The sequence below is a fragment of the Aquila chrysaetos genome, chromosome Z, assembly GCF_900496995.4.
Source record: "Aquila chrysaetos chrysaetos chromosome Z, bAquChr1.4, whole genome shotgun sequence".
NCBI classification, from domain to species: Eukaryota; Metazoa; Chordata; class Aves; order Accipitriformes; family Accipitridae; genus Aquila; species Aquila chrysaetos.
The window spans coordinates 74,627,065-74,641,593 of record NC_044030.1 but is presented as its reverse complement, the minus strand read 5'-3'; the positions used below and the strand labels follow the sequence as shown (position 1 = coordinate 74,641,593).

At 39.5% G+C, this 14,529-nt stretch overlaps 1 protein-coding gene across 13 annotated transcripts in view; it reads right to left on the bottom strand.

The window, feature by feature from the left end:
• Positions 1-1,156: 1,156 nt before the first annotated feature.
• PRLR (prolactin receptor) overlaps positions 1,157-14,529 on the bottom strand; it is a 124,898-nt gene continuing 111,525 nt past the window's right edge. For all 13 annotated transcript variants that reach the window (XM_030004294.1, XM_030004304.1, XM_030004298.1 and 10 more), the window contains 8 exons: positions 13,126-13,267; positions 10,331-10,463; positions 8,922-9,091; positions 7,472-7,641; positions 6,343-6,487; positions 5,422-5,521; positions 4,415-4,484; positions 1,157-3,187 (listed from right to left, as the gene is read on the bottom strand). In XM_030004294.1, the coding sequence (XP_029860154.1) occupies positions 2,162-3,187; positions 4,415-4,484; positions 5,422-5,521; positions 6,343-6,487; positions 7,472-7,641; positions 8,922-9,091; positions 10,331-10,463; positions 13,126-13,267 (1,956 nt within the window). In that variant the 3' untranslated portion in view covers positions 1,157-2,161. The remainder of the gene's footprint in view (positions 3,188-4,414; positions 4,485-5,421; positions 5,522-6,342; positions 6,488-7,471; positions 7,642-8,921; positions 9,092-10,330; positions 10,464-13,125; positions 13,268-14,529) is intronic.

Genomic DNA, 14,529 nt, shown 5'->3' with positions numbered 1-14,529 from the left:
TGGGCTACCCAGGGAAGTGGTTGAGTCACCATCCCTGGAGGTACTAAAAAAGCGAGTGGACAGGGTACTTAAGGACATGGTTTAGTGGGCATGGTTAATGGTTGGACTCGATGATCTTGAAGGTCTTTTCCAACCTAAATGATTCTATGATTCTATGATTCTAAATTTAAGTAGCTGAATTAAGAATCTAAGATACCTCCCTACACATTCAGCAGAGCATCCAGACTGCTCTCATCAGCCTCTGGAAGTGGACAATACATTGCCTGTATAGGGGACACAGGCTCTAAATTTAATGCTTAAAGTAAACGTTACAGTATACACTAACACATATGTTTACAGACACACAGATGGTTAGTTAAATCCTAAAGTCCTGCCAGTGGAAGGGCTAGACAGCTCGACTGATCTGTACTTGAGCAGTTCCATGGCATGAAGGTAAAAGGTAAGAATCTGATTTCCCAAACTGGATGTGGCTTTGTGGGATCTTCAAAATCTGAAAGCCTCTTTTGTCTGGCTCTGCAGTAGGTTACCTGATACTGCAGGAAGGCTGGCTCAGTGCGTAAAATCATGAAAAACTGGAGAAATATAAAGCTGTTCAGGAAGGACAAAAACAGAACAGAGCTCATCTATAGTAAATACACTTTCCTTCACATGTCCAGTACAATTTTCCTTACATTATGTTTCCGATTTCCCCTGAAGCTAGTGATACTAGCTGAATACTTGGCCCAGTTTTAATAAGTCATCACTTGGTCATACTTTCCTGGAGTAAATTAAACTTTTGTTTCAAAAACGAAGGACCACAGTAAATTCAGAGCCATTCCAGTATTATTTTGATTCTGCCTTTGGTTACATGGGGTATGACGAATCCTCACTGTTCCCACTGCTGTTCCGGAGACACTGGTCCAGCCCAACTACATGGACTCCTTTCCTCATTCCCACCGGTATTTCAGCAGAGCTCTGACTCAGACTTTATGCCTCATATCTTTGACTTTGGAGGCTGGATTCCAAAATTAAGGTTGATAACTTCATATGAAAAAATCTGACTTCAAACTTTCCTTCCAGGCTCAGAGAAAAGTGCAATGTCTGTGGATGCAGGAGAACACCATTCCATTCGTGATTGGCATCAGAGTACAAATTCAGTGGGAAAGAAGCTTTGCTCTCGAAACCTAGATTCTATTTTAGTTTTATAATTACAGGTGATAAAAACCATGTGAAATAAATAATTTAAAATTCAAATAGTAATACATCTGCAATATATTAGAAATATAGTTTAAAAATTAATTCATATTCTTAATTAGTATAAAGTTTAATTTTATGCTTTGTATAGAAATGGTAGCTTTACTTGCTACCGCTGTCTCAGCAGAAGGAAACAGAAAAGTTCCTAAGTAGCTAAATAGGATTGGGAAATTTAAAAATATTTTATTTTGCTTTTTTTGTGGTAATAGAAAAATAGCCTTTAAAAATAAGTTGTTAAATATATGGGCTTGTATTAAAGTAGAATTATGTATTATATACAGTAAGGGAGTACATCAAATATTGTTCTACTATTTTTTGTCATGTTTTGTTTGATTGGACTAGGATAGGAATGGGATGCAAAGTCTTCTGTCACATTGAAGTGAAGAAAAAATATATTTAGAAGAATTTGTTATTTTATTGTAATTTGTTGAATCTATTCTCTTTTATATATGATTTGTCATATAAGAGCTCATTTTTTCTTAAGGATTGAGAAAAAATATAAAGACTTAATCTAGTGTCAGAATGCATTCAGAAGAAAATACATTGTAGATCAGAATGCTGTTGTGCAATGATTTATCTGATTGAGGAACTTCTGAGATCACTGTGCTGTACTGACTGACCTGTAACAATTTTCAACTTTGTTGAATCTGCAGTATTCCCTCAGGTTTAATCAACTAATAGATTTGCAGAGCTGAATAACTAGTTTACAATATATTTTTCATGGCAGATAATATCCATTTCCTCATTTCCCTGTGTCAGAAATGTGTTAGTATCCAAGGTTTACTTTCATGATTATTACCTCAACCCACAGTTTAGTTTATTCTCTGTATAATACACACAGAAGGCTAGGCTTTTTTAAGGAACTATTTGCTATGTGGTTTTGCTTTACTGTACATAACTACTAAGTATGTACTGTACTAACTATTAGTTATTTAAAGGAGGGCATAAAAGAAGATGGGTCCATGTACTCTGATCCATTGTTCTCTCTTTTGCACTTGCTTGGAAGTGTCAGACAGTAGCTCATATTTTTCTCAGCTTGACTTTGCTGAAGGTTCTGAGACGTTTCCATTGCAGGTTCTTGAGACACAGATGTGTGCTGAATGCGTGAATCTGGCATTAATACTAGAATATTATGGTCCACAACTGTTGAGACCTTGGTATATTCTTTGCTGGTTCCTGGAACAGTGTATTTTTCGGTCTTTCTACTATTTTCTTTATGTTTCAGTAATACTGCTGGCTCCGCATCTTGTCTGACTTTGTGAACTTCTACATAATCCATTAGTTTAGGATTCAAAAATGGTGGCTTGTCATTAGGTCTGTTTTGTTTGACCTGCACTGTGGTTTGGTCAGTTTTGGAATACAAATTCTCCATCCCTCTTTGCTTTTCCATGTCATCGTGGCAAGTTTCAATGATAGGATATTGTGATTGATGCTTTTCTTCATTTCCCACCAAAACTCGTGCAACGTGGACATTTGTGGTACTCAGTGTTATCTTATGTGCATCTACAGGATTGTGGTAGGCAAACATAGGAGGCTGATTATCAGGTAACTGAGCTGTAGGCCATGTGGACAATTTTGTACTCTCATCATTAAAAAGGACTATTTTCTGTTCTGAGGCTATACACTGAGTTTCCCAGCTCCTTTTTCCTCCTTTATCTTCTTGAACATCTCTTACATTTTGTGTTTGAAGTGTTGATGGAAGGGCGCGGGACTCCCTGCACTTCTCTGAAAGGAGAGAAGGGCTATCACAGCTCCCTCGGCCTGAGTCACTGTCTGTTTCCTTGGGTATAATTTTTGCATTTTTACTGGGATGACCGTTGTCATGGCTTGGCATGAGTTGCTGATCCTCACTGTCCTCTACCTCCAGATACTCTATCAGTAGTTCCTCACAGTCTGACGTTGGAGGGAAACCATGGCAACCAAGAGCACTCAATAATTCTTCAGATTTTCCTGTCTAAGGGCATAATAAGTAAGATATTTTATTCACTGTTAACCTTAGGGTTTATCTGACTAGAACAATTGTGAACAATCTACATATTTAATATACAAATACTTTAATAGTTGTATCACTAGACCTAAACTGGATTTCTACTGCTGCAGAAAATAGTAGAAGAGAAGGAAATTTCTTGAGTTCCCTCAGTGGGGAGAGACAATCCCAGAATTCATGTGTCTAAAATGGGGGGACTAGGGAGATTTTGGCAGGTACAGGTCTCATGGGTTTAACAGGAAGGAAATGGAGGAGAATGATAGAGCAGTCATGTCCTGTCTCAGCATGGCAAGAGACTGTGGAGAGCAACTTCTGTAAGAACTACCAGGAAGATGACACAGGCATTGGCTCTTGTGGTGTCCCAAGGAACAGCTGCGGTCCCAAACCCTGTTCTCAAATGCCCACCTACTACTACTGCAAGGCAAGACTGTCGGTCCTAGTTTTGGCTGGGATAGAGTTAATTTTCTTTCTAGCAGCTGGTATAGTGTTATGTCTTGGATTTAGTATGAGAAGAACGTTGATAACACACTGATGTTTTCGGTTGTTGCTAAGTAGTGTTTATGCTAAGTGAAGGATTTTTCAGCTTCTCAAGCCCAGCCAGCAAGAAGGCCGGAGAGGCACAAGAAGTTGGGAGGGGACACAGCCAGAGCAGCTGACCCAAACTGGCCAAAGCGATATTCCATACCATGTGACGTCATGCCCAGTATATAAACTGGGGGGAGTTTGCCGAGGAGGGGGGCAGATCGCTGCTCAGGAACTAACTGGGCATCAGTCAGCAAGTGGTGAGCAATTGCATTGTGCATCACTTATTTTGTATATTCCAATTCTTTTATTATTATTGTCATTTCATTATTGTTATTACTATCATTATTAGTTTCTCCCTTTCTGTTCTATTAAACCGTTCTTATCTCAATCCACGGGTTTTACATTTTTCCTTCTGATTCTCTCCCCCATCCCACTGGGTGGGGGGAAGTGAGTGAGCGGCTGCTTGGTGCTTAGTTGCTAGCTGGGGTTAAACCACAACAGTCTCACACATACCCTCCACAGGATCAACCTGAAAGTGTCGCTTATTTTTAACATTGATTAAATTAATTGAAGGTGGTTTATACTTTATTACTGTAATTGTGTTTGCTAGTACATAATTTGGAAAAGTAACTAATGGTGAATTCTTTTGTTGTTATCAGGGGTACTCACCTCTAACAGATGTGTATCTATGCCTTTTATCTTCGGTCCCGGAACTGGCGGTAGGATAAAGGCTATCATTCTAAAAAAACAACGAAACACACAAGGTGTAAGTATGGGCCCTATCTCTCTATTTGTTCTCCCATTTCCTCGGACTGTGACTGACATTTTAAACACTTTTTTCATATCTGATACCTCCCTGTTGGACCTCTGTTTCCTGTCTACCTCTCAAGCCAGGTAATTTATAAATCCAGTCACAGTTTGTAAGTTACCCTCAGATGTATTTATAGGAAAAAGAACAGTTATTCAACTGGAAAAGTAACACTGCTAATGCCCTTTTATTGTCCTTTGTCCCTTAACCTCCAGTTCTCCAATATCACTGTAACTTCATCACTGGCTAAGAAACAGCTATGTGGGGCACAGTTCAGGAGGACTAGTGGTCCTGTATATATATACTTGACTGTCAGCTGACCAGGATTTACGGTCAATGACTTCTGATGGCTTTTCCATCAACAGTTTCTATCTCTTTCTTCTACTCAGCCAGTACTTTTTGCAAGATTTGTACAAAAGTGATAAGCTTTGTGACACCTTTCTCTTTCAGATTTGATTGAAATTAGCCAGTGTTCTAATAAATTATTTGGGGCATTGACAGACAGGTGGGCAGAAAGACAAGCTCATAATATAACCTTGTTTCCTTTAGGAAATTAGGGTAAAACCAAAAGTCATGTCTTCTACATGAGCAGGGATACTCCAAATTATGTGTGCTGAATACTTACATGGCTAACCAAGATGGTCAGATCTAATAGAGACATGTCTTTACCAACTGAGAATTTAGCTTGGTATCCCTAAAGAACAGAAATACCTCTCTATCAGCTGTGAATTTAAAGTCAAATACCTGTAATTTAGAGTTTATAAGAGAACACATAACCCATAGGAAATTGAATCAAATGTTAGAAGTCTATTTTTGAAAAGTTTGGTGAGATTTTCAACTCCATGTAATTGTGAAATTGGTGACTTACCTGTACCCTTTCAAAACCATTGTCCAGCTCATGATTAAACATATAAGAGATGACAAGACACCAACGACGATCCACACAACCATATCTTTTACTCTAAAGTCTAGGAAACAAACAGAATTATTTAAGAACACACATCTAGCGTATGCATAGTCGACATGCAAAAAAAGTCTCAGATTACTTTTTTTTAAAAATTGGTCTAACTTGCCATATTTGGTATTGAATCTAGAGGCCTTTATTAGCATAGATAGATCTCAACAATCATTGTAATATCTTATAATAAATATACTTCTTATTAATGGCACTGTGCAGGAAATACTCTCTTGAATGATACAAAAAATGTATGAAGAGGGAAATTTTGTCACAGCCAGTTATAGCAATTGTGTTCAAATTCAATTATGCCAATACTGTAGTCATTTTATTATGAAATACATATCACACAATTAATTAAATGGTGGGTTAAATTATCTAGGATTATATATTTTTAAGGATTTCTATTGTAACATGACACTTTTTACATTGAGGTGTTTATTTCAAATTCATTCCAGATAAAGAGTAATGAAGAGCTGTTAATGTCTGGAGGCAGTTGCTCTTTGTCGTCTACGTATCAGTTTTAATGCAGTTACTGGTATTCTTTTAATTAAAAACTACCATCATGAGAACAAATGAGGCAATAAACAGAAAGAATGTGGTTTAAATAAGTAAAGAAATTGATTCACCTTAACTCCAAAAAGTAATGAAGGGGAAAGCTAACTGGGTATGGTGCAGGGATGCTGAGAATTGTGTTACCTTAGAAATGATGTTCTTACCTGTCCTAAGGAAACTATGGGATGTCACTCTGCATGGATGCTACAAACAGCTAACAAAAGTATTACATGAACTTCCATGTAATAAGAATTACCAAAGGGATGCCTGGCCACTCACCAGTAGGGATCTGAATATACTCTTCTGAGCTCCATTCACTCCATGATCCATGGTGGTCAGGTTTGCAGTGAATCTGTACAATATACTTCTTTCCGGGATTTAAACTAAACATTTTATATTGTGTTTGCTGTCCCACAAAAATAGTCTGGAAATTAAATAAAAACCATAAAATGCATATAAAATTAAGACATTTTTCTATGAAAATCACAGCTAGGTTTCAGTCTTGAATAACCAAGTTGGGAATATAGAACGAATCTGGATAGCTTCCTAATAATTGTTATGCGGGCATGGAAAAATGGTACATTTAGTTTATTTCTATAGTTCAGCTTTCTAACATAATTCAGTGGGAATGAGATCTGGCTCTAGTATATTGTTCAAATTACTACAAAAACATATCACGAGCATATGGCAAATAGGGGTGAACTGTGGTAATGGTGGGAACTGCAATGGTGAGAGGAGAAGGAGGCAAAAAACAGAGATGAGGGAAGAAAATGCTGAGAGAAAAGGAGTGTGGAGTTGGTGGAACTGCACAGGGTAGTAAAAAGTGGATCTTGCAAGGGCCAGGGGGCTGGGAAGTGCAGTGGCAGGGGGAAGGAAGGAGGAGATACAGAGATGGCTGGGAAGTATTGCAGCAGACAAGAAGGGGATGCAGCCTAATACCAATAGCTGGAGTCTTTAATTTGCTGCCCAGTTGTTTGAATTGCAGATCCTGGCTATAGACAATTATTATTATGTGGCCATGACAACTATCACCTAATGACTATTTGTACAAATTTAAATGATTTTACATAATGTCACTGAGCTTTCTGTTACCAAAGAAGTGCTTTTGGTTAAGAACAAATTATCACAAAAGAAACCTGACTAAAAGAGAACAAACAACTTTACTGTAAAGCCAATATGATTAATATATAATGGCCACAATTAAAAATAAGTTCTCTATCACCTGCTATCACACAACAGCATCTGAGATACCAGGATTCTCAGTAGGAAATCATAGATCACACAAGCACTTTTGAAAAACGATGAACTATTCAGTGTGCCTGGTTCATTACATTCAGGCATGCGACCTAGCTGACAAAATCTAATTGATCAGGAAACATCATCTAGCAAAAACTTGCAACATCCTTACCTCCCATTCCTCTCCTTCTTCAGGCTTCAGCCGCAACTCATATTCAAGGGTAAGCCATCCAGATCTGACATCAGCCAGAGGGGGTGGAAACCATGTCAAGACCAGATACGGTTTTCTATTTATTGACTTTTTTAATTCCAGAGTTACATTCACAGGGGGATCTGGCTGTACTGTTAAAATAAAAGAACTGACAATAAGAGTCTAAAGGATTTTTTCCTTGCATCTTAGGAAGAAATATAAAACGGTGTGAGTCACAAGTTGCCACCTCCATTGTGTCTAGTAATTCAGAACTGGTGCTGGAATACAGGTATCAAGAGCTTCCTGATAAAGTAAGCATGGATTTATGAATTTGAAGAAAAAAACTGAAGAACAGTAAATATGTTAAGTTCACATTGAGATTTGCCTTAATAATTTATCACCGGAAATAATTTTTTCTTACATTACCATTTATTGTTGCTTTTCCCCACAACTGTGTTTCAAAGTTAACATCTTTAATGCTGTGTTATGAAAGTTGTGTTTTACCATAATCTTATCAAAGTTGGCATATATGGTTAGGAGTTCTGAAAACACAGATGTAGTTGATGAAACTTGCCCACCTGCCCCCCCCCCGCATCTCTTACCTTGAGAAAACACAACAGCATAATCCCTACATGCATTCGTAAGGATATTTAAAAATAAAACAAACCAGTAATATTAAAAACCTGTCTATATCTCAAAAATAAACAAAAATGGAACACGGGTTTCTGCTACAGTCAGGCTTGCAGCTTCCTCAGTTCAGAGGGAGAGCTTCTGCATATCGTGCATGTATTTTACCACTGTCTGATGCACAGTTTCATCAAGTAAGTAGTCAGGGCGTGGAGGTAAAATATAAAGCCTGGTCTCCAGCAGCCCTTTTCCAGCTGCAAGACTCCTGGCAGCCAGATCCTTGATAACAAAATGGTTATTGGTGGTAACGTTCTGTTGCCTTAGAAGAAAACCTAAATCCTTGTCCACAGTCACTCTGTGGAAAAAGTCTGAGAAAAGAGATTATCAGTACACTGCTATAAAAAAACCCTAATTCGGCTTCTCTTGGGTCTGGAAACTACTTTTAGGTAATCAAATTTAAGTATTATTAGTTACAAGATCAATTTGATTTCAGTTGCTGGTAGAGTGGAAAAAGATTTTAGCTGGATGATGTTTCTTAGGGCTTGACTGAAAGAAATATGGAAAACCAATAAATGGTCTGAATGCAATTTTAAAGCTTTTAGCATTTTTAGGTTTCCTTTGAAAATAAAATGGTAAAGGGATGAATATTGATTTATTATTACACCAGATAAGATCTTATTTGTTCTTGAAATTTTTTAACTTGGATATAATACTTTATATGAGAAGAGCTGGAATTAGAATTTTTGTGTCAAAACCCATAATTCTGAATTATTTGGTTTCACAGAAAATACTTGTCCTCTCTTACCTATGTAAGTCACATCCACATAATGAGGATCAGAGATGTTACTTCCCATTTCGTTAGTTGCCCTCACAGTAATATTGTATATGGTCCAGAAAGAGGTGTGCTTTTTATCGAAGTAGCAAGAATTGGGGCCCGCATTTCTGTAATCCGGACACTCGTAAACTTGTTCTTCTCTGAAATGAAAGAATCATAGTGATTAGTTTACACAGACTAAAACACCTGACTTTGATTACTAGTAGGTCAGCATTATTTAGTGCTGGATCAGATTTTTCATGCCTGGCAATGTGAAGAAAATCAGAAAACTGCTTTCAGACTAAAGAGTAATTGGACAATTCCAGAGATTGTAGTAAGCATTTTCCCCCCAAAATAAAGACTATAAAGGCTGAAGAATTTAGGCTGTTGTAGATGCAGCAGCAGACTAATAGATTGCAGCTCTTACTTTTCTGAATGCCATTGTCCACTCCATAGGCCCTACAGGTTCCAGAGAGCCAGTAGAAGTGATTGCTGAAGTCTTCCAACCCATCTATTAAAAACTGAGTATTTCCAATGTTCATTTCACACTTACACAGGTTCTGCATATTACATTAATATCCTTTCAGAATCTATTTTGGTCTTTCATTACCTGTTCCTTAAAAAAATCTACTTTGTACCTGTCCTCCAAATCCATTCCCAAGCTTCCCAAAGGGAGCAGGGATAGATAGGAGAGAAAGTTGAGTATGTAGTACTTGTTTCCAGGCTCCTCTGTGACGCACAATAACAAAAGAGAAAGTTGTGGTTGTGGACCTCATACTCTGCCCTGGCTGGCTGGACCAGTATCTGTCTTTTTCCACTAAGACCTGGCTCTCAGCTGACAAATACAGAGTTCAGCATCCAGTTAGGTCAGTGCAAGGCTGAGCAGTGCTGGGTGAATGAAAAATAGTTCACAGGACCCAAACGAAATATTGACTACTCCTTTAAAATGAATGTTTAGCACTTGATCTAAGTTCCAGGACCAAGATTACTGCAGAAGCCAGGAGGCATTCACAGCCTATGAATACTTGTGCAAAATAAGCATTATCATAAGATGAAAATTTTACTATCTGGTAATTTTGGAAAGCTTTATTTCTGGAGCTGCGTGGCTGAAGAGCTACAGGGCTGTGTGTTTGTATTGCATATGCAATTCCTGAGCCATGGCAATTTTCAAGGTAGTCTATCTTTCAAGGCAGAAGAATTCACAGAAATTTGAAAAACCTGACATTATAAAGAGATCCTATTTCAACCTTAAATATGTTGTTGCTAGTGCTGCTCCAGAATATTTCACTTGGACAAAATGACGTGCTATGGAAAATGACATCTCCTAAATGCAAAACTGATCAGCATTGATTTTCCAGGTCCTTCCAATAAAACACTGAATAATATACACAGCTTATTACCCTTCTTTGCTGTAAAGCAAAGTGTAGTTAGTAGAAAGTCCTCCATCTGAACCTGGTTTCCACCAACAAGTAAATGTTTCCTTTTCTGGAGAACGGCATTTTATTATTGTAGGCTTTTCAGGAGGTGACTTTCCTGTAAGGGATAAAGAAATGAACTAATTAGTAAGCTTACAGCATTAGGTCAACCCTGAACTCATAAAACAATGTCAAGCAGAGCACAGAAAAATACTTTTTTTTCTACATGGAAAGAAAAAGTTTTGCTTCATATTAGCACAGGAAAGGAAGGATGGTTTGGTGGTTAGGGCAGCAGCCTGCTACTTTGACCTGGATTCAAAATACTTTCCCACTGCAGCTATGCTGAGGAACTATGTTTTAGTTCCCTGGCTGTGGCTCTTCTCTGCCCCCAAATCTAACAAGCTGTGCTCAAGTACTGTCATAGCAGGTTCTATAAAATGGTTTAAAATACACTCTGCTATCCAATCTATTGTCTACATAAACAATTTCTTCTTTAAAAAATGTGTTTTAAGATGCTTCTGATTGTTTAAAAAAATGCTGTCATTCGTTTTGGCTTTTACAGGAAAAAAAATGAAGAATGTGTTTGCCCATTTATTTATGTCCTTGCCAGTAATTCTCTTCTGAAGCACCTATGCTGAGCTGACTCCAAAGATACAAAGAAGCAGCTCTCACATTTCCTTGTAAAGTGACGTTATGCTCCGTACTCAGGCTACTTGCCTGATTGCTGCCAAGCAATTTATACTTATTTGGATTCCTGATGAAGATTTTATAGTGTCAAGCAAAGCACTTAGAGTAGGGCAGAGCAAAATGCTTAAATTTTGAATAGGATGATGCTAGTCAAAACCCTGATGTGATTGGAACTTCTGCAGTTATGCATTTGTGGCAAAATATGGTCCTATTACATCAATAATATATATTTTTTACTATTTAGAGTAGGGACATTGATTTTCCAAATTTCTAATTGCCTAAGGCAGATCTGAAAATGGAACATTTTAAAAATATTTTTCTATTAACAGTACTTCAGCAATCTCCATGTCAACTAATGAATAATACAATTAGTGACAGAAGATATGAGACAACCTGGCGAAAGTGTCTGACAACAAGATATGATGTCATTCATATTTAATGTGTCCACTCAAACCCAACAAAACACAGATAACTATTTCCATGTGGTGGTAGCTGCAAGTGTTATGCTCTGTTAGACATGGCAGTGCTTTCAGTCCAGTTACTAATGAACAATGAATGATTCTTACACAAGTACCATTACTATGCAATATATATATATCAATCATATATATATATATATCATATCTATAGCTACAGATGAAATCAACATAATTTTTAAATAGAGGGACAGGAACAATAAATTATTTAGGCACACCTGTATCAGAAGTGACTTCCTAGTAAATCTCAGCCTGTTTGTCATAGCCAGTTTCAGCAGATGATCCTGAGTGGATCAACAAGACTAAATACGCAATTACATACCAAGTGTGGTAAGATGCATGTGGTGGCTTGAGCCTGGCTGGATGCCAGGTGCCCACCAGAGCCATTCTATCACTCCCCCCCCCCTCAGCTGGACAGGGGAGAGAAAATATAACAAAGTGCTCGTGCATCGAGATAAGGACAGGGAGATCACTCACCAATTACCGTCACGGGCAAACCAGACTCAACTTGGGGAAAATTAATTTACTGCCAATCAACCAGAGTAGGGTAATGAGAAATAAAATCAAATCTCAAAACACCTTCTCTCCTCCCCTCCCTTCTTCCCGGGCACAACTTCACTCCCAGATTCTCTACCTACCACCCACAGCGGTGCAGGGGGATGGGGAATGGGGTTTACAGTCAGTTCATCACACGTTATTTCTGCCACTTCATCCTCCTCAGGGGCAGGACTCATCACACTCTTCCCCTGCTCCGGCGTGGGGTCTCTCCCACGGGAGACAGTTCTCCATGAACTTCTCCAGCGTGGGTCCTTCCCACAGGCTGCAGTTCTTCATGAACTGCTCCAGCGTGGGTCCCTTCCACGGCGTGCAGTCCTTCAGGAGCACACTGCTCCAGCGTGGGTCCCCCTGCGGGGTCACAAGTCCTGCCAGAAAACCTGCTCCAGTGTTGGCTCCTCTCCCCACGGATCCACAGGTCCTGCCAGGAGCCTGCTCCAGCGTGGGCTTCCCACGGGCTCACAGCCTCCTTCGGGCACCCACTTGCTCCGGCGTGGGGTCCTCCACGGGCTGCAGGTGGATATCTGCTCCACCGTGGACCTCCATGGGCTGCAGGAGGACAGACTCACCATGGTCTTCCCCACGGGCTGCAGGGAAATCTCTGCTCTGGCACCTGGAGCACGTCCTCCCCCTCCTTCTTCAATCACCTTGGTGTCTGCAGGGTTGTTTCTCTTACACGTTCTCACTCCTCTCTCTGGCTGCCGTTTCTGTGTGCCCTGCAACTTTTTTTCCTTCTTAAATCTGTTATCACAGAGGCGCTACCATTATCGCTGATGGGCTTGTCCTTGGCTGGCAGTGGGTCCATCTTGGAGCCGGCTGGCATTGGCTCTGTTGGACACAGGGGAAGCTTCCAGCAGCTTCTCACAGAAGCCGCCCCTGTAGCCCCCCTGCTACCAAACCCTTGCCACGCAAACCCAATACAATGCACTAAGCTGTTTCTCCAGCACTATGAAGTATCTGTGTGAGGAACTGGGTTTTCAGGGCTGCTATTTAGACACCTTTCACAACACTGAACTGGCTAGAATTTAAAAGCAATTAACAGAACAGCAATCATCCACTCACCATCGGGGATCTGAATGCGCCTTTTGGAGCTCCACTCACTCCATTCTCCAAGGTCTAACATACAACGGACTTGGACAACATACTTCACCCCAGCTTGTAACCTATTCACTTTGTACCTTGTCTGAACTCCAACAGGTATTGTCTGGAAAAGAAAATGGACGGGAAAAGTTATAAAGAATTGGGCCACTTTAACAAATAAACCATAAAGGAGTAGGTTTGTGTCACTGACTTCTGAAAGGCAAGGGTTTCAGTTGGGTATTTTATAAGATGTGAATTACAAAGAGGAAAAGGTAGTGACTTAACAGAAAAACTCACTTCAGTGACACTGAGATTCTGATACATGTTCTCAAGAACATATTTAAGTATAGACTTCCTATAAGTTAGTACTCCATCAGATCCACAATGCAAGGAACACTACAGGTAGTCCAACTCACAGATAAACCCTCTGTGTAATGCTTCTTAGTGGCTAGTTTTAGTGCTTAGTATTAAGTGCCTTCCTCAGGCCCTTTGAATCTCTCTTCAGAAGTCTTTCAAGACCCACAGCTTTCTCCTTCATTAAGGCATCAACAATTTAGGTAGCATTAAGGCCATCTGACTATGACTTTAAGAATGATATTTTATCCTGGTATCTCAGCTGTAGGAGTACTGTGGCCCACTCCTAGCAAAATGGCAACAGCTGGGAACATCAATGGAAATAGTGTGTGTGAGTAGGACACCCGAAATTTTCTGAGAAGGGGGTTGCCCCCAAGTGATCATGTTGAAGAGGATGGTGGTAATGACTTTCAGCCCAATTAAATAGTAACTAGGGAATAACTGAGAGACTTCGGAAACAAAAAGCTTCAGCTTGAAAAGCAGTATTGAAGAAGTATGAAAATTTGTAATAGTAGGGAAAGATGGGAAATTTCAGCAGTCCTGAAGTTTAGTTTGATGCTATCACAAGCTGCTCTGCCAGCAGTCTGGGCCAGACAGAGCAGCCTCTCTCTCTGATGCCATGAGTAGCTGCACTCCAGACAGCGTGGGCTGCAGCAGGTAGGAACCCACACTTAGGTGTATGCATGTGACCGTGTGGGTCGTTTCTCACTGATGTGTGTCTTAGTAGACTGTAAGAAGGGACAGGGGTTCACATTAAGTTAAAGCATCCATGTCCCCTGCAGAAGCAGGCGTAAATAGGGGAGTTTGTACTCCCAGGAGGGTGGGGTGTGCTTGTAACCTACCCTTCCTGGGCAAGGGGAATTTCTGTATATAGCATATTTCTGGGACTAATTACAGAAGTGTGTTTATGAATTTGCAGGTGCCTATTAACGTTTTTAAGTGCTCAGTATTGTGATTTATCTGTGGTACTGCTGATACTGACCTTGACTGCATAGTTAACGGATAGCTTGTTAATTATATCTTAATGAATCA